The 27,157-nt window shown below is 37.7% G+C and overlaps 2 protein-coding genes across 2 annotated transcripts; one reads left to right on the forward strand and one right to left on the reverse strand.

Annotated features, from left to right (window-relative positions):
- The first annotated feature begins 4,171 nt into the window (after positions 1 to 4,171).
- On the forward strand, positions 4,172 to 4,507 carry LOC131659222 (secreted RxLR effector protein 161-like). Its single transcript, XM_058928436.1, has one exon. The coding sequence runs from the start codon at positions 4,172 to 4,174 to the stop codon at positions 4,505 to 4,507; it is 336 nt and encodes a 111-aa protein (XP_058784419.1).
- A 6,566-nt stretch (positions 4,508 to 11,073) lies between these two features.
- LOC131659224 (uncharacterized) lies at positions 11,074 to 12,309 on the reverse strand. Its single transcript, XM_058928437.1, has one exon. It carries the CDS (start codon positions 12,307 to 12,309, stop codon positions 11,074 to 11,076), a length of 1,236 nt encoding a protein of 411 aa, XP_058784420.1.
- Positions 12,310 to 27,157: the final 14,848 nt, after the last annotated feature.

Below are 27,157 nucleotides of genomic sequence, written 5' to 3' on the forward strand. Positions count from 1 at the left end.
CCGAATGAAGGCTCATCTAGAAGCACAAGGAGAAGAAGTTTGGGAGGCTGTCCTACAAGGTCCTCATGTCCCTATAACGGTCGTTAATGGTGTTGGATCGGAGAAACCTAAAGCGTCATGGGATGATAATGATAGAAAAAGGGTTCTTGCTGACAAAAAGGCGGTCAATCTTCTTCAAGGTGCTCTTAGTATGGATGAATTCTTCCGAGTATCGGCATGTACAACATCAAAGGAAATATGGGATACTCTTGTAGAAACTCATGAAGGTACCACTGAAGTTAAAAGATCAAGATTGAATACTTTAAGCCAAGAGTACGAACTGTTTAGAATGAAGCCCGGAGAAACTATTCTCGATTTGCAAAAACGATTCGTACATTTGACAAATCACTTGAAGGCACTTGGTAAGACTCTTACTACCGAAGAACTTAATCTTAAAGTGCTCAGATCTTTGACAAGGGAGTGGCAACCAAAAGTGACGACGATATCCGAAAAGAAAAATTTATCAAAATTTACTTCCGCAACACTATTTGGAAAACTTCAAGAATATGAGACGGAACTTAGAAGATTGGAAAAGCATGAGAACTTAGAGAAGAAATCCAAAGGCATTGCATTAAAGGTAGATTCAAAAGAAAGCAAAATGAAAGATGCATCGGATGAAGATGAAAACTTCTTTCTTCTTGTAAAAAGGTTAGGCAAATTTTTTGGTAATAAAAATAATATTGATAATGCTAACTATGTCAAAAGAAAGAAATTCTCAAAGCATAAGGATAAAGAAGCATCCACTTCATCACAAGAAGTTACATGCTATGAATGTGGGAAACAAGGACACATAAAGCCGGAATGTCCAAAGCTTTCGAAGAAGAATGGATTCAAAGGCAAAAAGGAGTTCAAAAATAAAAAGGCCTACATAGCATGGGAAGATAATGAAGTAAGTTCCTCATCGGACTCCGATAGTGACGAAAGCGCAAACCTAGCACTAATGGCATCACACCACTCCGACGATGAAGAAGGCGAGGTTAGTTATGATGATTCTCTTTTTGATAATGGTGCACAAGGTGCAATAGATGAATTATTAAAAGAATGCAAAATTCTCTATAAAACTATCTCATCTCAAAAGAAAATAATATCATCTTTAGAAGAGAAGGTTAAGATAATTGAAGTAGAACATAAAGATGACAAAGAAAAGATAATTAGTGTTCAAGAAGTTAATGTTGCATGCAAGAATTGTGAATCACTTTCCTTCCAAATTGTCCAATTAAAACGTGTTTTAGAAAGATATGAAAAAGGGCAAATTGGATTGGAAAATGTTCTTAGCACACAAAGATACTCCAATGATAAGAGCGGACTTGGTTTCTCTAAATTTGATAAACCAAGATCCAACAAGACTATCTTTGTCAAGGCTAGTAACCAACCAATTCAAGAGAAAGTGATCAAGCCTAAAGTAATGCAACATTATCCTAAAAAGAAGAATGTTGTTAAGAAGAAATCTCATCCTTCTAGATATAGAAGTAACTTTGAACCTACTTGTTTTTATTGTGGTATTATTGGTCACACACCCAATGCTTGTTATATAAGGAACTTTAGTGTTCCTAGTGGACATTATGTATGGGTGAAGAAAGGAACTAACTATGATGGACCCAAAGTCATTTGGGTACCTAACAAAACTTAATTTGTTTTGTAGGCATGCTTGAAGACCACTTCAAACCTATGGTATCTAGATAGTGGTTGTTCAAAGCATATGACGGGAGACTTAAACCAATTTTCAGATCTAAGGCTAAAGGCCAAGGGTTTTGTCACTTATGGAGACAAAAATAAGGGAAGGATCCTTGGCAAAGGCAAAGTTGGTGCACCACCTTTCACATCCATTGAAGATGTTCTTTATGTTGAAGGACTAAAGCATAATCTTCTTAGCATTAGCCAACTTTGTGACAAAGGCTTCAAGATCAAATTTACTAAAGAGGAATGCTTGATCATTGATGAAGTCACCAATGAGGTAAAACTCAAAGGTACAAGAATTAATAACATTTTTATGATTTCTTTAAATGATTTATCTTTGAAAGTAAAATTTCTTTTGGTAAACAATAATAATGATTCATGGTTATGGCATAAAAGAGCAGCCCATATTCATATGGATCATTTAAATAAGTTAACCAAACATGATCTTGTTATTGGCTTACCTAAGATAAAGTTTGTCAAAGATAAATTATGTGACGCATGTCAAAAGGGAAAGCAAACCAAATAATCTTTCAAACCAAAGAATGTGGTGACTACAACAAGACCACTTCAATTGTTGCATATGGATTTATTTGGTCCATCAAGGACAAGAAGCTTCGGAGGTAATGTATACGCTTTAGTTATTGTTGATGATTATTCTAGATATTCTTGGACTTTGTTTCTTGTGCAGAAAAGTGATGCTTTTAAAGCCTTTAAAAAGTATGCAAAACAAATCCAAAATGAGAAGTCATTAAAGATTGTATCCATAAGAAGTGATCATGGTGGAGAATTTCCAAATGCATCATTTGAAGAATTTTGTGAAGAACATGGTATCTCTCATAATTTTTCAGCACCAAGAACTCCACAACAAAATGGAGTAGTTGAAAGGAAAAATAGGTTTCTAGTGGAACTTGCAAGAACAATGCTTAGTGATGCAAATCTTCCTAAATACTTTTGGGCGGATGCGGTTAGTACTGCATGTTATGTTGGAAATCGATTAATCATTAGACCTATCTTAAAGAAGACTCCATATGAACTCTTCAAAGGAAGAAAGCCAAACATTGCTCACTTTCACATTTTTGGATGCAAGTGCTTTATTCTCAACAATGACAAAGACAATCTTGGTAAGTTTGATGAGAAATCCGACGAAGGTATATTTCTTGGTTATTCTCTTTCTAGTAAAGCATATAGAATTTATAATAAAAGAACTTTAACTATTGAAGATTCTATGCATGTATCGTTTGATGAGACTAACACCTCCAAGGAGGAAATAGTTGTTTGTGATGATGATGATCCTTTAGATTTACCCTCGGAAGAACTTTCAAATGAAACAATTGTGAAGGCACCGAAAGTTCAACAAGAAAGTGTTCAACAAGAAAGTGTACAACAAGAATCAAACACCAATGATCTACCAAAAGAATGGAGAACTCATAGAGATCATCCTATTGACAAAGTTATTGGTGATATTAGCCAAGGAGTTTCAACAAGATTAAATCTCAAAGATGCTTGCTTGCACATGGCTTTTGTTTCACAAATAGAACCATCCAAGGTATCTCAAGCACTAGAAGATGATCAATGGATTCTTTCCATGCAAGAAGAGTTAAATCAATTCGAGCGAAACGATGTTTGAGAACTTGTTCCTAATCCGGGAAACAAACGTATCATTGGAACCAAATGGGTATTCAAGAATAAGATGGACGAAAATGGTATAATTACTCGAAACAAGGCAAGATTAGTGGCACAAGGGTACAATCAAGAAGAAGGTATTGACTTTGAAGAAACCTTTGCTCCGGTAGCTAGATTGGAGGCGATAAGATTACTTCTCGCATATGCGTGCTCATTAGACTTTGAACTTTTCCAAATGGATCTAAAAAGTGCTTTTCTCAATGGTATCATCAATGAAGAAGTTTATGTAAAGCAACCCCCCGGGTTTGAAGACTACAAGAATCCAACTCATGTCTTCAAACTAAAGAAAGCCTTATATGGGCTAAAACAAGCACCAAGGGCTTGGTATGATCGTCTAAGTACCTGCCTAATCAAAAAAGGGTTTGTAAAGGGTAAAGTAGATACTACTCTCTTCATTAAAGAATTCAATCATCATACTTTACTTGTACAAATTTATGTAGATGATATTGTTTTTGGTTCAACTAATCATGAAATGTGCAAGGAGTTTTCTTCAATGATGCAAGGAGAATTTGAAATGTCCATGATGGGAAAATTAAATTTCTTCCTTGGTCTCCAAATCAAACAACTCAAGCATGGAATCTTCATCAATCAGTCAAAATATTGCAAAGAACTAATCAATAAATTTGAGATGGAAAATAGTAAAGATAGTGCAACACCAATGTGATCTGGCACCTACCTTGATCCAGATGAACCAGGCAATCCTGTCAACATCACAAAATATCGTGGAATGATCGGCTCACTTTTATACTTAACAGCAAGTCGACCAGATATAATGTTTAGCGTCTGCTTATGTGCCAGATATCAAGCCAACCCTAGGGAATCTCACCTTGCAGCAGTCAAACGAATCATTAAATATCAAAAAGGAACAACCAATGTTGGCTTATGGTATCCTAAAGGTAGTATGAATACTTTAGTTGGTTATTCTGATGCTGACTATGCAGGTTGTAAAACTGATCGCAAAAGCACCAGTGGAACATGTCACATTTTGGGAACTGCTCTAGTGTCATGGTCCTGCAAGAAACAAGCAAGTGTGGCTCTTAGTACTGCTGAGGTTGAATATATTGCAGCCGGAAGTGGATGCGCTCAAATCTTATGGCTCAAACAATAACTGCTTGACTATGGTTTAAACCTTGGTTGTATTCCTCTAAGATGTGATAACACAAGCGCGATCAACATAACAAAAAATCCGGTGATGCACTCCCGCACAAAACACATAGATATCAGACATCATTTCATACGGGATCACATGTTCAAAGGTGATGTTGAGATAACATTTGTAGATACGCAAAATCAAATTGCGGATATCTTCACAAAGCCGCTTCCGAAAGTTTCTTTCTATAAAATTCGTCGGGAACTTGGCATTTTGGATGAAAGTGATATAGCCTAAATCTTCACAAAACTATTGAGGTGTTTTCTCTCTATGCTTATCATGTTTTCCTATGTTTCTTTTATGAATTTTTGCATTTTTGGAAGCAGTAATCGGTTACCCAGATGGGAGTAATCGGTTACCCTGAGCATCTTTGCGCAAAAATTGTTTTTTCATTTGAGTAACCGGTTACCCAAACCCCAGCAACCGGTTACCCTGCGTTCCAACCTTATTTGTTAACTTTTTTAGGCTATTTCAAGGTATTTTTATTTTATTTTTTATCTTGTATTGCATATGTGGCATACATGCATGCATCATATTTTTTAATTTTATTTCCTCTCTCCTCAAATCTCCTTTTTATCTCTTCCACCTACCTCTCATAAATCTCATTCAACTCATTCAAACCTCTCATAACTACACATTCTATCCATTCAACCCTCACATTCACTACTCTTAAAAAACTCTCAAATTCCCATAAACTCTCTACCTTTTATATTACCTCAAACCTTCATCTCTCCATCCATAACCTAACATCTCTATCATCTTCTCCAAACCCTAACTTTCATCATGAGATCTTCAAGAAGCAACAAGCATGTGGATGGAAGTTCTTCAAGGCATCCGGCGGCACCATCCTTGAAAGCTCGTCGACTCACCTTCAATGTCCGCAAGAGACCTCTAATGGCAACAAAGTATGGTATGTTGCATAAATTCCCTAACACTAGTTTCCAATTTCCGGAATTGCTTACATATCAAAAAGTGGATAGATTTGTTAGTGACCATGGAGAAGTATATGCGGATTTAGTGAAAGATTTCTATTGTTCTTTTGAAATTGGGAATGATTTATCTTTGTCTAGTGAGGTTCAAGGGAAAAAATTACCATGACCTTAGAAGAATTTAGGGAGTTTTCAACTATTCCTACTACCGGCTTTGTTATCCTTCACGGCATGACATCTCCATGGGAGAACTATTCTAGGTATGGCTACTTTTATGACATTTCAAGAGAATCGGTTAGGGAGAGCTTCGCGGCCAAGGCTAACACGGCGGAACGTTTGGTATTACCGGCAAAAAATTTAACTGTGAGTGATCGAGTGCTTCACTTTTTCATTAGCTATATTTTGATTCCAAAGCATTCCAACCACTCTCAAGTGAGTGATACCGAGTTGATGATTATGTTTGCGGTCAAAAACCGCATTAAACTCGATTGGGCAACTATGATCCTAAGGAATATGGAGCATCAACTTAAATTAACGGGTGGCCTACCCTATGCTAAAATGATTTCACGCCTTTTGCCTCAATTTGATATTGGTCTAAGAAGGGAACCTAAAATCATGATGACTAATGATAATGAGATCGACACTTCAACCATCACCAAAAATACCGGCATTTTTCAAAACCATGAAGGTCGGTTTGTTTATCAAGATGTTGAACCACAACAACCAAATGTTCCCTACCAACCTCCCGCTATACCCGAAGGAGGATACACAAATGAAGCTATCTACAACCTTCAAATGTTAACCTACAACAAAGTGTGTGCTATGGACACCTATATGATCAATCGGTTTAACAACATTCAACTTCAAATAGATATGCTTCACAACCAAAATGAAGAGGAAGAAGGGGAGGAAGAGGAAGAAAACATGGATGAGCAAGAATAGTCATTTCATCTCATATTATCATTTAGTTTAAGTTTCATCATCTTTTTATGTTCAAGTTTAATGTTATTTTCTTTAATGTTGTGTGTTTAATTTGCATGTTCTAAAAACATTGTTTGCATTATGTTATTGTGTTTGAATTATCACATTAGAGTTATGTTTGGATTATATATCTTTTTCACTATTTATACTCTACACTTTTATTAGTCTTTCATTCCTTTTTGTTAATGACAAAGGGGGAGAAAGATCTCAAAACTATATGATTGCTTTTACTAACCATATGTAGCTCAAGAATGCTTAAATTTCAAAATCAAGAAATACTCTTACATAAAGGGGGAGTATTGGTGTTAGGGGGAGCAAAAGTCAATCATAAGGCAAAAGCAATATTATTCATATTTTCATCTAAGATTGGTTTGTCATCATCAAAAATAGGGAGAATGTGAAGACAAGCTTCTTTAAGAGTTTTTGATGAAGACAAAACATCAACATAGCTTTTGGCAAAGGACTTGGATCAAGACTTATCTCAATATACAAGTTTTAATCTTCAATATATCTTGATCAATTGTAAGGTAAATAAGTTAAAGAAAAACTCACTTAGATATAATTATGTAATCAATGGAAATATCACACATATCATGCATTACATTTTAAAGGTTTTTGGTAAAACTCATTTTAGCATGAAAAGCTTTTCTCAAAGTATTTTTTGGCTTTTTAGTTGAAGTAATCGGTTACTGGAGTTATGGTAACCGGTTACTGATGTTTTGAAAAATTCTCTCTCTGGTTTATGTATGGGTAATCGATTACCCTAGTTTCAGTAATCGGTTACCCTGGTAAAAATTTGAAATATTTGAACGTTGGGAGAGGGTAACCGGTTACTCTGCTTTTGGTAACCGATTACCACTGAAACATCACATCTTTTCATTGTTTCTTCAGCCACACGAAATTTGTTTTAAGCCATGAGTTTGCACCATTTTGAAAATGTTTTTGCAGCCTTTTGAAAGGGTGTTTAACCCTATATAAAGGCTTCTTTATTCCTTTTGAAAGAACACACATACTATCAATTTTTCATAATCATTTTGTTGTGCTCTTGCTCTCAAATTTCCATTGTGTTCAAACTTCTTTAAAGAAAATTTTCAGCATACACTTTCATATACTTAGAAAATTTTCTTCATCATTTCCATTGAATACATAATAACCTATTGTGAGAAAACTTTACTTATTACCAAAAATATTCAATCATTTGTAATCCTTTATGTTTGTATTGATTACATCTTATTATTCCAAGTGTGGATATAAGATTGTAAGGTTGTAACCTTGTTGTCCATAGTTTTGGAAACAAGAGGTATCCTTAGGGAGGGTGTTCTCTTAAGGACTTATTGAAATCCAAGAAGGGTGTTCTTGGTGGTTGTCTCTTTAGAAGGACTAGGAAGTGTCTTGTAAGAGTCATAACATTATAGTAAAATCTCTTGCTAGTTGGCAAGGGGACTGGAGTACTCTCGACATGTGAGGGGAACCAATATACATCGTGTGTTCATTTACTTTCCGCTTTTACTGCTTTTATCACACACAACAAGATCATAAAAGAATAAAAGGACAAAAATCTACCATCACCTAATTCACCCCCCTCTTAGGCGCACATATTAACTTACACAATTCACTTCGCTATTTCAACCAAAACGACACACTTCACAATATTACACATGAATTCATATTCAAGTCATGGCAATTCACATAAGTTCATTCATCAAGTCACACAAATTCATAATCATACAAAATGAAATGTGATTGTAACAAATGCCCATGCAAGTGGGACCCAGAGCTTCAGCCCTCATCGCTAATTGCCAGTTATTAGAGGCATCAAAACAAGCATAAGCCTTCGTCACTGTTTGCCAATCCAAGTCGTCACAAAAATGAAATTCATGCGACTCGATGAATGCAACATCAAAATATATTCACTACAAAAATCGTCACGAGGCATAAGCCTATATCACATTTATTATCAATAATTAGAGGTAATACATCATCACATTAATATTTCCTGCACTTCGCAAATATTCACAAAATAGTCACTTCACATAGTCACTGGCCATAGTCCTACAACTTCGCGTCAACACGTCACAACATTTCCACAGTAACATAAATCAATACGATCATCTCACGACAATTCACAAAATTAGCAGCATCACAATATCGCAATACATCACCATAACAAACCGGCACAATTAATTTAGCGGCAATTCACATATTTTTAACAAGTGTTCGACACAACAATCCCATCAAAACAATGGACACGCATTCCGTAACTATTCGGACAATTATCTTCCCAAACTGGTTAATTAATTTTATCGGTTAAGACTCATATTCGGTGTTGTTTTCATTAGTTGTCTATTATTAAAACTAGCCCTCTGCTATTAATATTGGTCCTGCTACTAAGCACCTGTCACCAACATGTCTGCTACAGAATATTACTACTTTTGCTATCTCAATAATTAAGCATGTTACTAATCCAATTTTACCGCTACCATTATATATCACATTAGTTATTTTATTCTACTTCTGCTATTTATAATGCTTATGCTAAATATACTACTGGTAATTCAACTCATATTGATATATGTAGTTAGTCTCCCTCTACCATGGCTAATACTCTACCACTTATTATCATTAGTGCGTCTTCACTAAATAATAATTATACAATTCATACCACTATTCATTTCCCATTTATTTTAAGTATCTCCTAAATGTAGAGGTTTTCTACATGTTACTACAATTAAATCATTATTATTAAACTAAAATAGCAATTTAAGTAAAGGAATAAAGTGGCCCCGCCACCCCCCTTTTGACTTATATGGGGCGCCCAACCTTGGCTTCATGGCCCCCATCCCAATTTTTTCTCCTTGGGACGTCCACCCTAAATGTGTGGCCCCCGTCCCTTATAATTTTTCTCTCTTAAGCTTGGGGCGCCCACCCTTGTATGTGTGGCCCCCGTCCCAACTAATTTCTCCTCTTCATCCTGTGTTATATTTCTTCCATATTCCTTTCGTTCTTCATTCTAATCAAACCCATAATTCGTTCAATTTTTTTAGAAAGTTACCAACACAGCATCACGGAAAATTCATCGTTTACATTATATCAGGCATAAATTTCAATTCACCAAAATCACCACACAATACGAATATTTAAGAATCCACACTGAAAATTCTAGTAACACACGCTCGATGTCTTGCTGGATGTTATGACATCCACAATTACACAACACAGATAATTAAAACAGAACAACATAAAAACAATAAAGAACACACATAATTGTTTACCCAGTTCGGTTCAAACAACCTACTCTGGGAGCTACCAAGCCAGGGAGGGAATCCAATATAAGCAGAATTAATTCGGAGTTAAACTCCCCCATTTACAAATCTTCACTTAAAACCTACCCAATGCAATTCCAATCTATTCCTAGACTTGAGTATCTCCACTCACTCCCCCTCAATCACAGCAGTGATTACAAATAAACATAAAACAATTACAGAGAGATGACACACTTCAAAAACACACCTTGATCTGCTTAAAAGCTTCAATCAAGAGACACACACATGCTTAAAAGCTTAGAGTGACAATTAACAAAAACAACCTATTCCAACGCAATCATCAAAGACAATTGCTTGGAGTACAAGAGACAGCTACAGAACTAGAGCTCATCATAATTAACAATCTGCTTTGTTTGCGTTCCAAATTAGGATTGCAGTCTTTTTATATGCATCTCTTGGGCCTTGGGTTTTTTTAGAGACAAATTAGGGTTAACCAAGTTAACCTAATTTATACACCATATGGTTTTTATAGAATGTGTTGTCAGCAAGATCTTCTGGATGAAATATTCAGCACACAATAAAAGGTTTCCTAAACTGATAATTGAGAGAAATCAGGAAACACAATTAATAAATTATAACAGCTCCTGGTGTCACACAAGGATGTCATGACATCGGTCATGACATTCACTACATAACCTGTATTAGCTTAACACATATGCAGCCTGCATAACACAACATCAAACAGGAATGTTTTACCATAAATGAAGCCAACATGAAAATATCTTCAATCTCCCCCTTTGGCAATTTTTTGGCCAAAACAACCTGTCACACCATATCAGAGAAACACTTGCAGCAGACACAAAGAAACCAAAACACAATCAAGGCAAGCTAATACAATATAGTCAGCATACACCACCAGTATGCACATAGTGCTCAAACACATCAAAACCAGCCACACCACAAGAGCAGCATAAGCACAAGCAGATCAACACAAAAATAAGCATATTAGAATTGTTGATCACACACACCATACTTGTTGTTCTGGGGTGACATTACTACTTCTCCCTCTGTTTGGCCACAAAAGTTGTCAAAGCAAACAAATGTCTTCTCCCCAAAATTCAAATAGGTTCAACCAAAACTTAAACTGAACTAAATCAAATAAAAAGCAAACAAAAATAAACGAAAGAGAACAAAAAAACAAACAAAAAAAAAACAAACAGGACTCCAGCTGCATTTACTGCCCAGATTCAGACCCACTTGAGGTGTCTGTAGAACTTTCTTTCTTAGAGCCATCAGCAGGATTGGCACTTTCTTCTTCCAATTCTTTTTCTAATTCTCCTTCCTTCTCTTGTTAATCTTTATCTCCCATCTCTTCGGTATCTGCAAATTCCTCATTCTCATCCATTTCCAGAGTACTTATCATTTTTTCAAGAGATGTTTTTCTAGATTCCAGCTCTTTGCAAGTCTCTTTTAACATCGCTATGACTTCTACTTTGCTGGCTGATGCTTCAGCCGATGTCATGACAACGTCTGGAACATGCTTACCCTGAAACAGTTTATAATGGAAGGCCAAGGGACTTTCTCTTTTACACACTACATCATGTTCATTGAGAATGTGTGGACACCGATCCAGAATTATACCACACAGGAGGGATGGAAAAGCAATTGGACCCTTAATACCAAAGTATCCAGCATGCTTCATAGTTTGGTCAAAAATATATGTTCCATAATCAAACTTTGCCTTTGTTCCTACAACATACAGAAATCTGCCAAGCACAGTTAAAATAGAGGACTTGTGATTTGTTGGTACCCAATTAGCTGCTCCTATCTTGTGAAGCATTGCATACTTGATGCTCAGCTTACTTGCAATTAGCTTCTCTTTTAGGGGCCATCTGTTTACCTGCTTGGCTGTGATCACTTGAAAAACCTTGTTGTCTATTACTTCAAGCTCAGTTTGAGCTTCATCTGTTCTTTCCAAGAATTTATTAATCAGAGACGAAGAGAATGATACACACTTACCTCTCAAAAACACCTTTCTGAAGTCCACACTCTTGCTATTTCCACAATCTTTAGATAGGTTCACCACAAATTCTTTGACCAGCTTCTCATAACACTTGGGAAGATTGCAAACAGTCTTCAACAGCCCAGCTTCTTGAATTAGCTCTAAGACTTCCTTGTTCTCAAGAGCATTTGGAGCCAATTCCCTTTCAACAACCAATCTCTTTTGGAGCACATATTTCCACCTGCTGGCACTAGAGGCGTAGTGGAATGACACATTATCAATAGGAACTTCAGGAATACTTGCAGCAAGCTTGCTGGTTGTAGGCTTCTTCCTTGATGGGATGTCAGGAACATTCACTTCAACATTAGACTCAGGTTCAACAATTTCCCGCTCCTTTCTTTTCTTTGGAACGACCTTGCTCCAAGATTTTGATAGACCAACCCCTGTACTCTTAGTTACAGCTTTGCTCTTGATAGGACCAATAAAAGTACTCTTCTTCCTGGCAGCATCTTTGACAGGGCTTTTCACTTGTGTACTCCTTTTAGGGGATCTTTGGGAAATAGCTTTGCCTTTTCTTCTTGCCATTAGCCTGTTGGCTACACTTGGATTCAGGAGGTAAGTAATTCGTTGTCAGAATATTCATCTAAGTCTACCACATTGGTACCAGTTTCAGTATTGGCCTTAGGGTGCTCATTATCTTCGATGTCATTGACATCTTCAGTAACATTGGTATTCTCAACAATTCCTTGTCCATCCTTGTTGATCTCCTCTTCAGTTGGGTCACAACCAGAGGTGTGAGCAGCTTCAGCCTTACTGGTGTTTTTGAGGGGATCAGGCATTATGGTTTGAAGAGGAACATATATCCCAGGAACTTGATGATTTTCCTTCAGAACGCATGTAACAATCTTGGTAATTGAGTTATCGATATATTTGGATCCTTTTTTAGTAAGTTCCTCCATTGTAGCAGATGAAGAGGGTTTGGCGCCCTTGTTACGAATACCTCATTGGGCCATTTTGCATGTGTTGTTTTAGGCTTTGTGGCCTTTACTTCATCACTGCTAATCATCCTTAAAGGTACAACCTTCAGAATCCTATTAGGGTTAGAGGACTCTTCCGATGTTGCTGAGTCAGATACGGGAGATCCATCACTCGATTGCTGAGACATTCTGAAACTCTTTAAGACAGAACCTGTGTCATGCTTGTGAGAATAGTTCGAGTGGTTCAACCTCAATAAGTAGCAAGAAGAACCAACAGGTATGTTTGCCGTTTTTAGAAGAATAGGAGAGCGAGGGAGCTTTATATGCACACTGAGTGAGGGAAGTTTCAAATCATGGATATTTAAAAAGCCCAAAGAGTATTCCTCCATGTAGGTTAATTGCTATAATATGTTTTGGTAACAAATTCCTAACATACCCTTTACCTTCACAGTGTCTTCAGATGTTGTTAAAACATTCTCTGTGACATTACTTTCAGATAGACTTTTAGGATCATTGCTCACATTTGACTTATCTAGTTTTCTTTCCCGATCGGTAATGTCTATCATAAGGCTAACTCTTTCTTCTAGCAGAAATCTATTGATACTTTTGTACTCCCTAACTTTTGCATACAGTTTCTCATTCATTAGACAGGTCTCAGTAAAACCAGCAGCTAGTTCACTTATGGTGAGCTCTCCAACATATGATTCTTCATCAGATTCATCAGATTCTTGACAGTCAAATTTTATTTCTTCTCTGATCATGGAGTAGTCAGAGGGGTAGTTTAGGGTGTTAGACTTCCACAGATAGCAATTATCCTTACACCTGAATCCCTTCATGACTTCCTCATTCTCTTCATTAGTGATAATACACTCCTCTTTAGTGAACTTGACATTGAATCCTTCATCACATAGTTGACTGATGCTTATAAGATTTGCAGCCAATCCTTGTAGAAGTAGGACATTATTTAGATTAGGAACACCCTGTCCTTTTGTCTTCCCAACACCTTTGACTTCTCTTATTTATCCATCACCAAGAGTCACATAGTTGTTTCCCTCCAATTTGAGATCTACTAGAGAGTTCTTCCTCCCAGTCATATGGTTTGAGCAACCACTGTCAAGGTACCAATCTTCTTTGGCAGGTATCCTTAGAGAAGTGTGTGCTACCAGAGCAACATTCTTAGCTGCCCACTGTTGCTTTCTGTTACAAGTGCATATTCAAGTTTGACTTGATGAGTTTGATCTGGATATCCAAATAGTCTGAAACAGAATGGCTTTATGTGAGCAAATCTTCCACAGTGATGACACCTCCATTTTTGGAATTTCTTCTTTGAATGCCTCCTTCTTCTGTTTTCTTGATGTTGTGACATTAGAGCTGACATCTGGTTGGTCACACAAGTCTCGAGCTTTGCTCTCCTGGACCCAGAGATGAATTCCTCTTTAGCCACAAATCCTACTCCGAACATATCTCATGTTCTTTGTCCAGACTCCAGAATTTCTTCTAGAGTATCAGTTCCATTGTTCAGCATTTTGAAAGACTTGGTCATTTGATCAAGTTTGCATTTCAATATGCTTATTTCACTATTGAGAGATTCTATGGTTGCAAGATGTTTATTCTTCCCAGTTTCTAGCTCTCTTATGATAATCACTTGCTTCTCCACTTGTTTACAGAGTTCAGCATTGTTCATACACAACTTCTTGTATGAGGCAGCAGGTTCATCAAAGGTTAGCTCATCATCACTGGAATCATCATCAGATTCATAGATTCTTGAGGGAATTGTGACATGTCTTGCAATTTCTTCTTCCGAATCGGAGTCTTCATCAGACCAAATGATATATAGTCCTTTCTTTTGCTCCTTGTGGTAGGTAGGACATTCAGCTCTTATGTGTCCAAATCCTTCACATCCATGACACTGAACCCCTTTCCCTTGATTGGGTTTCTCCTCATCTATGAGTATTCTGCTTGAGTCATAGGTCTGGCTGATGTCATTGGAAGTGTTCTTGACATTGGGTCTGGACTTCTGATCAACCCTTTTAATAAGTCTATTGAATTGTTTTCCAAGCATGGCTATGGCTTCTGATAGATTTTCATCACTTCCACCATTGCTTTCTCTTGAATTATCATCTGTGTTGGTGACAAAAGCTATGCTTTTGTTCTTCTTTTCAATAGGAGCACGGATGCTCAACTCAAAGGTTTGTAGACAACCAATGAGTTCGTCCAGCTTCATGTTGCTGATGTCTTAGGCTTCCTCCATGGCATTCACCTTTATATCAAATCGCTTAGGCAGTAATCTGAGGATCTTTCTTACCAATTTTTCTTCAGTCATTTTTTCTCCTAAGGCTCCTGAGTTGTTTGAAATCTCAAGGACATTCATATATAAATCATAAATGGTTTCATCCTTTTTCATCTTGATATTTTCAAACTTAGTGGTAAGCATTTGAAGTCTCGACATCTTTACCTTGGATGTGCCTTCATGTGCTGTTTTGAGAATGTCCCAAGCTTCTTTGGCTAGCTCACAGTGTTGCACAAGCCTGAATATGTTCCTGTCAATCCCACTTAACAAGGCACTTAGGGCCTTAGAATTCCCCAAAGCTAGCTCTTCTTAAGTTTTGCTCCATTGAGTTTCAGGAATTAGAACAGTGGTTCCATCTTCCATAATCTTCTCAGGATGTTTCCATCCGCTTTCCACAGCTCTCCAGGCCTTGCTGTCCACAGACTTTATGACTGCTACCATACGAGGTTTCCAATAGTCATCATAGTTAGAGCCATCCAGGATGGGTGGTCTATTCCCAAACACTAACAGTTCCTTCTCCATAGTACCAGAATTTTGTTATCCCTAGATCTCACCCAGATGTAAACAGGCAGGGTGCCTGCTCTGTGCCAATTGAAAATTCTAGTAACACACGCTCGATGTCTTGCTGGATGTTATGACATCCACAATTACACAGCACAGATAATTAAAATAGAACAACATAAAAACAATAAAGAACACACATAACTGTTTACCCAGTTCGGTTCAAACAACCTACTCTGGGGGCTACCAAGCCAGGGAGGGAATCCAATATAAGCATAATTAATTCAGAGTTAAACTCCCCCGTTTACAACTCCTCACTTAAAACCTTCCTAATACAATTCCAATCTATTCCTAAACCTGAGTATCTCCACTCACTCCCCCTTAATCACAGCAGTGATTACAAATAAACATAAAACAATTACAGAGAGAAGACACACTTCAAAAACACACCTTGATCTGCTTAAAAGCTTCAATCAAGAGACACACACGTGCTTAAAAGCTTAGAGTGACAATTAACAAAAACAACCTATTCCAACGCAATCATCAAAGAAAACTGCTTGGAGTACAAGAGACAGCTACAGAACTATGGTTCATCACAATTAACAATCTGCTCTGTCTGCGTTCCAAATTAGGATTGCAGTCTTTTTATATGCATCTCTTGGGCCTTGGGCTTTTTTAGAAAAAAATTAGGGTTAACCAAGTTAACCTAATTTACACGCCATATGGTTGTTACAGAATGTGCTGTCAGCAAGATCTTCTGGATGGAATATTCAACACACAATAAAAGGTTTCCTAAACTGATAATTGTGAGAAATCAGGAAACACAATTAATAAATTATAACAGCTCCTGCTGTCACACAAGGATGTCATGACATCGGTCATGACATTCACTACATAACCTGTATTAGCTTAACACATATGCAGCCTACATAACACAACATCAAACAGGAATGTTTTACCACAAATGCAGCCAACATGAAAACATCTTCACACACAGTAACAAATTCATATGTAATCTTTCTAGCATATTCACAACACAGCAAACACCCAAAATTATACCAAATCAGAGATAAAATTAAAACCCCAAACCCCAAATATTGTTTATTATATCCCTATTTATAGATCAAGATCCCCACCCTTAACTTGGATTGGTGACCGCTCTAAAATTTTGTTCCGGTTGAAATTCACCTAATGCTCCCCGTGGTTCTCTGCTATTTCTCCCAAACCCTCTTCCTCGGCTATCTGCCTCAGTTTTCTATTTCTTTTGTTTTCCTCAAACCTAAGTGATATGCTACTAAGTGCCTCACAAATTCCAATTGGGCCACTAATTCACACGTACAACACACACACACATAGGCCACTTAGTTAAGACAAACCCCCTATTATTCTATGTCTCAATTACTCGACTTATTTAATTTAGCGTAATACCTCCCAAACACCAATATTATACGATTAATATTTTTAATACTAAAAATACTCAATGTTACCATTAAAACACGACCGACTATTCTGTTAAAATACCCGACTCGACGATCCAAAATGCGACAAAACACGATAAATACTAAAATTAACTAAATTAAATATTAAATCGCATTACGGGTGCTACAAGTCTCCGCCATGTAGAATCTTCTAACTCTTAATCTAAACTTCACATCTAACTTCCCAATTCCCAAGTCGCGCTTGTTGAATCTTCTATCACTTCCTTTTCAACATAACAACAACCTGATACGATTCAAATTCAACACGCATATACTAAACATTCCACGCCCTGGCGATATAACTGTTATTAACTTATCAATCACTGAACAATGTTCCGACTTATCAACGTTTAAAATAGCAACAACAACGCACTTATCCTTGGGATATACAACATCACATCATTATCTTAATCGCATCTTCGGCATCGAAACACATCCACAATATTATTCCCATATCTATGCATGTCAATTATCAATAAGGTATCAACAAATCTATTCACATTGCCGTATCATCCTTATAGTAACTTTAACATAGCCACATAACCAACATTATCAACTTCGTCATTTATGGAATATCATTCCTCGTTGTGTACAAAAATCAACAATAACATCTTAACAACTGTAACTAGAATTATCATAACACCATATAGGATCAACTCAATGTTTTAACTTCACCAAGTACATATTCACTATCTACAAACAACCACAGTAACATACTTACTACTTAACCAATTACTCAATAGAATTCTGATGCTTTGGTGTGACACCCTTAAATCACATCCCACCAAATCAGACATATAAATCAAGGCATATCCTTTCCGTAGGCTTCTGACATATTAATCCTCCCTTCCCCACGAGTAGTACTCATAACCACTGCGCCACATCACGCCCTCGCTGTGCAACTATGATTATCCAACTTAGGTCACCGTCCGATATGTTTTGCTCTTTCATAGCTACTTCATCACAAGTTTACACAATATGGAGAGTGATTATCCTCGCGGTTCAATATCCATCACTTCTTATACTATTAAGGTAACAAGAAAAGCTCATCCCATCTATATGATTTCGTCTACTACAAACAAGAGATTAAGGGTGATCAGTTCATTAATTTGTCAATAGTTAGCCGACAACCATAATGAAGCATAAACCGTCGTTACTAAATGATAGCGTCTTTTCAGAATTTGCTCTCAAGGTTATTAACAACATCATAGTCCAATAATTCATTCTGAAGTTTACAACTCCCACAACTTCCTTCATACTTGGTCTTGTTGATGCAACACCATCATCCAAACATATTACACATTCCGCTTCGTACTCTCTTAGCATTACACAAACATTAAGTATTTTCCAACTCTAGAATTACTAATATACTTATACATCATGATTCATTATGTACCAACCGACGTCCTTATCTGAGCAAAAGACCTTAACATCGTTCATAACTCTTGGTTCTACTATAAATCTCCTAACATCTTTCACACCGAATCTTATTCCAATAGGAGTCTCAACACGTCATATTCATATTGAATCGTAGATAGAAATTCTCTACAATTCTTCTTTTATGCATGCCGCCACTTTGGCATTCACAAACGCGACTTCAATCGTTCTAAAAGTCCACTTCTCCTTCACTACTAGTTCGCTTATCTATAAAAGCCATCAGCAACAATCATTTCAAATACCGGACATTCCATTCTCTCCACTTAACCGTCAACAACATGCTCCACTCGACTTATTTTCGAACAACTACGACAATAATCGTCTATGCCCAAAATCTTCTAACTCAGCAACCGACTTCAGTGTTTCCCCATATAGGAATACATCTATCGTACTTAAATTCCTTCATTAGATAGGATACACTTTTGCCTCTTCGTAGGTTCAAACAACACATCAATCCGGTACTCGAAACTCAAGATATGAATTTCCAACATTATCCAAAAATGCAAACTTCAACGTCATGCAGTGACACACTTTACAATAACACTAAAGCTTCTCAAATGGTACACTTAATCTTAAAACTAATTCTAAACAAAACTTTAAATTACTTCTTCAATTCACTCAACTCTGACGTTGACGTCCCGTGCGGCACCAACGAACAAGCACAGTTCCAAGGACAAGCGTAACCACAAATTCCACCTCTTTCCAACATCATCCTGTTACAAATAAGTCTATTACAGCTTCTGGAACCATTTTTAAAATAAATTTTATCTCGTTAGCTTTCCAACGCTTTAAACGGGACGTGAAACGGATGTCCAGAACTCGAGTTATGAATTTTTGAAGTTTCACAAAAATTAAGCAATTTCCTGCGTTTTGCTTACGGAAATTCCACTCAAAAACTCATTCTCTCGCCGAAATTCAGTTTCCGAAACACCAAGACAACAATTATCTTCGCAAACTTGTAACTGAAACATCCTGCAACCAAAGCAAACAAGTACTGACAGTGTTTCACACACTTGTCGCGCACTAAGGGACAAACAACGTTAGACAACTTGGCCAGACGAACTGGCCTACTCTGATACCACTAATGTAACACCCCAATTCTACCCCGCATATAATAATAAAATCAAAGTTTCGAATTTTGAAATACACGTGAGATTTTTCACTTACAACTTGAAACAACAGAAATTAATCACTTTTAGCACTTAGATACATGGCACAACATATTTGGATGAACCTCAAACAATTTGTATTAATATTTTTGAAAACAAAGAAACTTATTGTTACTACGCAGGGGAATCACAATTTCGACTTATATCATAATATCATGTTCATCTTTAATTCACTAAACTTTGCTTATTCAGCAAAACAACTTCAATTTTTAATTCAACATCTAATAGTAATAACAACAAAAGAAACAACAAAAGAGTGACTATTGTTCATCCCCCCGAGTGCTATGTATCAGAGCAATTACATTGACTCGACTCACAATAACTAAATCTTCATCACTGCAAATCACCTGCACGTTACCTATATAAAGGTAACGACGAAACAAATAAAGGGTGAGATATCAAACCATATAAATAAATTTATGATAAACAATATATTCAGGTTATAAGTCATAAAATCATCACTCTGCGGTATAATTGTTACCGTCCAATTCACTTCACTATTTCAACCAAAACGACACACTTCACAATATTACACATGAATTCATATTCAAGTCATGGCAATTCACGTAAGTTCATACATCAAGTCGCACAAATTCATAATCATACAAAATGAAATGCGACTGTAACAAATGCCCATGCATGTGGTATCCAGGGCTTCAGTCCTCATCGCCAACTCCCATTTATTAGAGGCATCAAAATAGGCATAAGCCTTCGTCACTGTTTGCCAATCCAGGCCGTCACAAAAACAAAATTCATGCGACTCGATGAATGCAACATCATAAATATATTCACTACAAAAATCGTCACGAGGCATACGCCTATATCACAGTTATTGCCAATAATTAGAGGTAATACATCGTCACATTATTTCCTGCACTTCGCAAATATTCACAAAATAGTCACTTTACATAGTCACTGGCCATAGGCCTACAACTTTGCGTCAACACGTCACAACATTTCCACATCAACATAAATCAATACAATCATCTCACGACAATTCACAAAAATAGCAGCATCACAATATCGCAATACATCACCACAACAAATCATTGACAACAAATTGGCACAATTAATTTAGCTGCAATTCACATATTTTTAACAAGTGTTCGACACAACAATCTCATCAAAAAAATCGACACGCATTTCGTAACTAGTCAGACAATTATCATCCCAAACCGTTTAATTAAATTTATCAGTTAAAACTCCTATTCGGTGTTGTTTTCATTAGTTGTCTATTATTAAAACTATCCCTCTACTACTAATATTGGTCCTGCTACTAAGCACCTGTCACCAACATTTCTGCTACAGAATATTACTACTTTTGTTATCTCAATAATTAAGCATGTTACTAATCCAATTTTACTACTACCATTATATATCACATTAGTTATTTTATTCCACTTCTGCTATTTATAATGCTTCTGCTAAATATACTACTGGTAATTCAACTCATATTGATATCTGTAGTTAGTCTCCCTCTGCTATGGCTAATACTCTACCACTTATTATCATCAGTGCGTCTTCACTAAATAATAATTATACAATTCATGTCACTATTCATTTCCCATTTACTTTAAGTATCTCCTAAATGTAGAGGTTTTCTACATATTACTACAATTAAATCATTATTATTAAAGTAAAATAGCAATTTCAGTACAGGAATAAAGTGGCCCCGCCACCCCCTTTTGTCTTATATGGGGCGCCCAACCTTGGCTTCATGGCCCCATCCCAATTTTTTTTCTCCATGGGACGTCCGCCCTAAATAGGGGTGGCAAAACGGGCCGCCCGCCCCGCCCCGCCCCGTGCCCGCCTAAAGCCCGCCAAAAAGCGAGCGGGGCGAGCAAGCCCGCCAAGTAAAATGGGCATGAAAATCATGCCCGCCCCGCCAAGGTGGCGGGTTGGCGGGCGGCGGGCTTGCCCGCCTATTTTATTTATTTATTTTCTTTTATTTTTTTAATAGATTAATAGACTTTTTTTGCCTTTCAATTAAATTTTTCACTTATTTTTTAGAACATTTTTTTTATAAAGCATCTTTTAAATAAATTTTATCTAAAAAAATATTGCATATATTTACAAATAAATGTATAAGATAAAACCATTTAAAATTTGAATGACTAGAATTAACTAAATAAGGGCGGGATTAAGGCGACATTAGGTGAGGCGGGCTTTAGCGGGCGGCGGGTTTTGGCGGGGCGAGCTTAGGCGGGCGGCGGATTTTGGCGGGGCAGTCTTTGGTGGTTGGGGGGCCCAAAACCTCAACCCAACCCGCCATTTATTGGCGGGGCGCGGGTCGGCCTGGCGGGCCACCGCCCGTTTTGCCAGCCCTAACCCTAAATGTGTGGCCCCTGTCCCTTTTAATTTTTTTCTCTTAAGCTTGGGGCGCCCACCCTTGTATGTTATATTTCTTCTCTTCATGCTGTGTTATATTTCTTCCATATTCCCTTCATTCTTCATTCTAGTCAAACCCATAATTTGTTCAATTTTTTCAGAAAGTTACCAACACAACATCACAGAAAATTCATCGTTTACATTATATCAGGCATAATTTTCAATTCACCAAAATCACTACACAATACGAATATTTAAGAATCCACACCGTAACAAATTCATATGCAATCTTTCCAGCACATTCACAACACAACAAACACCCAAAATTATACCAAATCAGAGATAAAATTAAAACCCCAAAACCCACATATGGTTTATCATATCCCTATTTATAGAGAAAGAACCCCACCCTTACCTTGGATTGGTGACCGCTCTAAAATTTTGTTCCGGTTGAAATTCACCTAATGCTCCCCGTGCTTCTCTGCTATTTCTCTCAAACCCTCTTCCTCGGCTATCTGCCTCTGTTTTCTATTTCTTTTGTTTTCCACAAACCTAAGCGATATGCTACTAAGTGCCTCACAAATTCCAATTGGGACACAAATTCACACGTATAACACACACACACACACACATAGGCCACTTAATTAAGACATACCCCATATTAGTCTATGTCTCAATTACTTGGCTTACTTAGTTTAGCATAATACCTCCTAAACACCAATAATTATACTATTAATAATTTTAATACTAAAAATACTAAATATCACCATTAAAACTTGACCGGATATTGCGGTAAAATACCCAACTCGACGATCCAAAATGCGACAAAACACGATAAATACTAAAATTAACTAAATTAATTATTAAATCGCATTACGGGTGTTACAACTCTCCGCCACGTAGAATATTTTTGTCCTCGAAAATTTTACTCGATACTACAAATGTTAATCTAAACTTCACATCTAACTTCTCAATTCCCAAGTCGCGCTTGTTGACTCTTCGATCACTACCTTTTCAACATAACAACAACAATCTGATACGATTCAAATTCAACACGCATATACTAGTCATTCCACGCCCTCGCGATATAACTGTTATTAACTTATCAATCATTCGAAAATGTTTCGACTTATCAACGTCTAAAATATCAACAACAACGCACTTATCCTTGGGATATACAACATCACATCATTATCTTAATCGCATCTTCAGCATCGAAACACATCCACAATATTATTCCCATATCTATGCATGTCAATTATCAACAAGGTATCAACAAATCTATTCACATTGCCGTATCATCCTTATAGTAACTTTAACATAGCCACATAACCAACATTATCAACATAGTCATTTATGGAATATCATTCCTCGTTGTGTACAGAAATCAACAACAACATTTTAACAACTGTGACCAGAATTATCATAACACCATATAGGATCAACTCAACGTTTTAACTTCACCAAGTACATATTCACTATCTACAAACAACCACAGTAGCATACTTACTACTTCACCAATTACTCAATAGAATTCTGATGCCTTTGTACGACACCCTTAAATCACAACCCACCAAATCAGACATATAAATCAAGGCATATCCTTTCCGTAGGCTTCTGACATATTAATCCTCCCCTCCCCACGAGTAGTACTCATAACCACTGCGCCACATCACGCCCTCGCTGTGCAACTATGATTATCCTACTTAGGTCACTCTCTGATACGTTTCGCTCTTTGATAGCTACTCCTTCATAAGTTTACATAATATGGAGAGTGATTATCCTCACGATTCAATATCCATCACTTCTTATACTATTAAGGTAACAAGACAAGCTTATCCCATCTAGATGATTGTGTCTACTACCAACAAGAGATTAAGGGTGATCAGTTTCTTAATTTGTCAATAGTTAGCCGACAACCATAATGAAGCATAAACCGTCATTACTAAATGATAGCGTCCTTTTAGAATTTGCTCTCAAGGTTATTAAGAACATCATAGTCCAATAATTCATTATGAGGTTTACAACTCCCACAACTTCCTTCTTACTCGGTCTCGTTGATGCAACAACATCGTCCAAACATATTACACATTTCTCTTCGTACTCTCTTAGAATTACGCAGTCATTAAGTATTTTCCAACTCTAGAATTACTAATATACTTATACATCATGATTCGTTCTGTACCAACAGACGTTCTTATCTGAGCAAAAGACCTTAACATCGTTCATAACTCTTGGTTCTACTCTAAATCTCCTAACATCTTTCACAGCGAATCTTATATTATAGGAACCTCAACACGTCTTATTCATATTCAATCGGTCATAGAAACTCTCTACAATTCTTCTTTTGTGCATGCCGCCACTTTAGCATTCATAAACGCGACTTTAATCGTTCTAAAAGTCCACTTCTCCTTCACTACTACTTCGCTTATCTATAAAATCCATCAGCACAATAATCATTCTAAATACCAGACATTCCATTCTCTCCACTTAACCGTCAACAACATGCTCCACCCGACTTAGTTTTGAACAACTACGACAATAACGGTCTATGCCCAAAGGCTTCTAACTCAGCAACTGACTTTGGAGTTTCCCTATATAGGAATACATCTATCATACTTAAATGCCTCCATTAGATTGGATACACTTTCTCCTTTTCATAGGTTCAAACAGCATATCAATTCGGTACTCGAAACTCGAGATATAAATTTCCAACGTTATCAGAAAATGCAAACGTCAACGTCATGCTGCGACACACCTTACGATAACACTAAAGCTTCTCAAATGGTACACTTGATCTTAAAATTTATTCTAAACAAACCTTTTAATTACTCCTTCAATTCACTCAACTCTGACGTTGACGTCCCGTGCGACACCAACGAACAAGTCCAGTTCCAAGGACAAGCGTAACCACAAATTCCACCTCTTTCCAACATCATCCTGTTAAAAATAAGTCCGTTTCATCTCGTTATCTTTCCAACACTTCAAACGGGACTTGAATCGGATGTCTAGTACTCAAGTTATGAATTTTTGAATTTTCACAAAAATTCAGCAATTTCCTGCGTTTTGCTTACGGAAATTCCACTCCAAAACTCATTTTTTCTCAACTTAAACATATTCCAAACAACTCTTAACATATCTCCTCACTCCCAGACTTGTTATAACTCGATAGACCCATTCTTTCGCCGAAATTCAGTTTCTGAAACACAAAGACAACAATTCTCTTCGCAAACTTGTAACTAAAACATCCTGCAATCAAAGCGAACTAGTATCTACAGTGTTTCACACTCTTGTCGCGCACTAAGGGACAAACAACATTAGACAACTTGGCCGAACGGACCGACCTGCTCTGTTACCACTAATGTAACACCCCAATTCTACCCGGTGGATAATAATAAAATCATAGTTTCGAATTTGGACATACCCGTAAGGACCTTCCCAGTTCGCGGCAATTTTTCCCTCGCGAGAATCTTTTTGATTTTTCTTGAGTATTAAACTTCCTACCTCAATCGGTATTACGGCCTCGGTTCCGTATATTAGTCGGAAAGGGGTCTCTCTAGTTGTCTAATGGGGTGTAGTTCGGTAGGCCCAGAGGACACTATGGAGTTCTTCGACCCATATCTTTTTGATTTTGTCAAGTCTCCTTTTAAGGCCCCTTAGAAACACTATGTTCGCGGCCTCCGCCTGTCCGTTCGTCTGGGGACGTTCGACGGAAGCGGAGTGTTGTTTTGTTCCTAGCCTTGTGACGAATTCTTGGAAGTTTTTGTGAATTGGGTTCCATTGTCGGTAATGTTGGCCATAGGCACCCCGAACCGGGCAAGTACATTTCTTTTGTAAAAACGGAGGACGTTCTGTGTTGTTATTTTAGCCAGTGGTTCCGCTTCGATCCATTTGGTTAAATAGTCGACGACCATGATTAGGTACTTGTTCTAGCTGGAACCGGTAACAAATGGTTCGAGGAGGTCCACCCCCACCAGGAAAATGACCAAGTTGATGATAAGGATTTAAGCTCGTTAGGGGGTGCTATGTGCATGTCCCCGAACCGTTGGCATTTGTCGCAGTTCTTTACATGCTCCTTAGCATCTTGTTGCATGGTGGGCCAGTAATATCCTGCTCGCAGGTCCTTTCGAGCGAGCGACCTTCCCCCCAGGTGCTGGGCGTTTATTCCCTCATGTATCTCTTGTAGGATGTGGGGGATTTTGCTTTCGTCCACATACTCGAGGAGAGGGAAGGAGAACCCCCGGCGATAAAGACGACCTTCGACCAAGACGTAAGAGCAAGCACTTCTCCTTACGATAGTGGCTTCCTTCGGGTCGTCCGGTAGGAGCTCACTTGCTAAGTAGTTGTATACTGGCGCCATCCTGCAGGAGGCGTTCCTGATGGCGTTCACTTCCGCGAATGTGGCCGGTGTTTCAATGTTGGGCCGACGAAGACCTCTTGGATTCCAGATTTGTTTCCGCCTTTATTCCTGGTTCTTAATAGTTTCGAAAGGACGTCCGCTCGGGTGTTGTGGTCTTGGGGGACGTGTCTCACTATTGCCGACTTGAATCGGGTCATCCTTTTGCGCACGAGGCCTTGATATTCTGCGAGGTTATCATTTTTAACTTCGTATTCTCCTGATACCTTAGATGCAACTTGCTGAGAGTCGGTGAATATCTCGAGTTCCTCGACTTCGATGTCTTCGGCTAAGCGTAGACCGGCTAGGAGGGCCTCGTACTTTGCTTGGTTGTTGGAGGTAGGGAAGGACAAGGATAGTGATACCTCTATCAATGCACCCTCTTTTTTATCTAGAATTATGACTGTTTCACGTAGATGACCCATTTTCGGGGGTCGTTGACTCATGGCTCGGTGAAAGCCATTTTGGCTACAAAGTCCGCTAAGCGATTAGTGGAGAATTCGTCCGACCATGTCTAGGCGTCTGAGTAATTGTTTAATGGGTTGTTCTGCACTATTATGATGTCCGCCATAAAGTAATGTCTGAGTCTCCTTGGTCCGTTGATCAGGGCCAAAGCGAATTTCTCTATCTGCTGGTACCTGAGCTCTGGGCCTTGAAGCTCATTGCTAGTGAAATATATGGGTTTCTGTCCCTCATTGGTTTCTCTAATGAGGGTTGCGCTGACGGCCTTGGCTGCGACGACCAAGTACAGGTACATGACTACCTCAGTGTCCGGTCTGGACAAAACCAGAGGTCGCGAGAGGGCCTGCTTGAGGTGGATGAGGGCCTACTCGCACTTATCCGTCCACTCAAACATT

This window comes from Vicia villosa, linkage group LG3 (assembly GCF_029867415.1).
Source record: "Vicia villosa cultivar HV-30 ecotype Madison, WI linkage group LG3, Vvil1.0, whole genome shotgun sequence".
NCBI classification, from domain to species: domain Eukaryota; kingdom Viridiplantae; phylum Streptophyta; class Magnoliopsida; order Fabales; family Fabaceae; genus Vicia; species Vicia villosa.

What these genes read in the sequence shown, in the direction of transcription:
- LOC131659222 (XM_058928436.1), top strand. Translation starts at nt 4,172, where the DNA reads ATGTTTAGCGTCTGCTTATGTGCCAGATATCAAGCCAACCCTAGGGAA.
- LOC131659224 (XM_058928437.1), bottom strand. Translation starts at nt 12,309, where the DNA reads ATGGCAAGAAGAAAAGGCAAAGCTATTTCCCAAAGATCCCCTAAAAGG.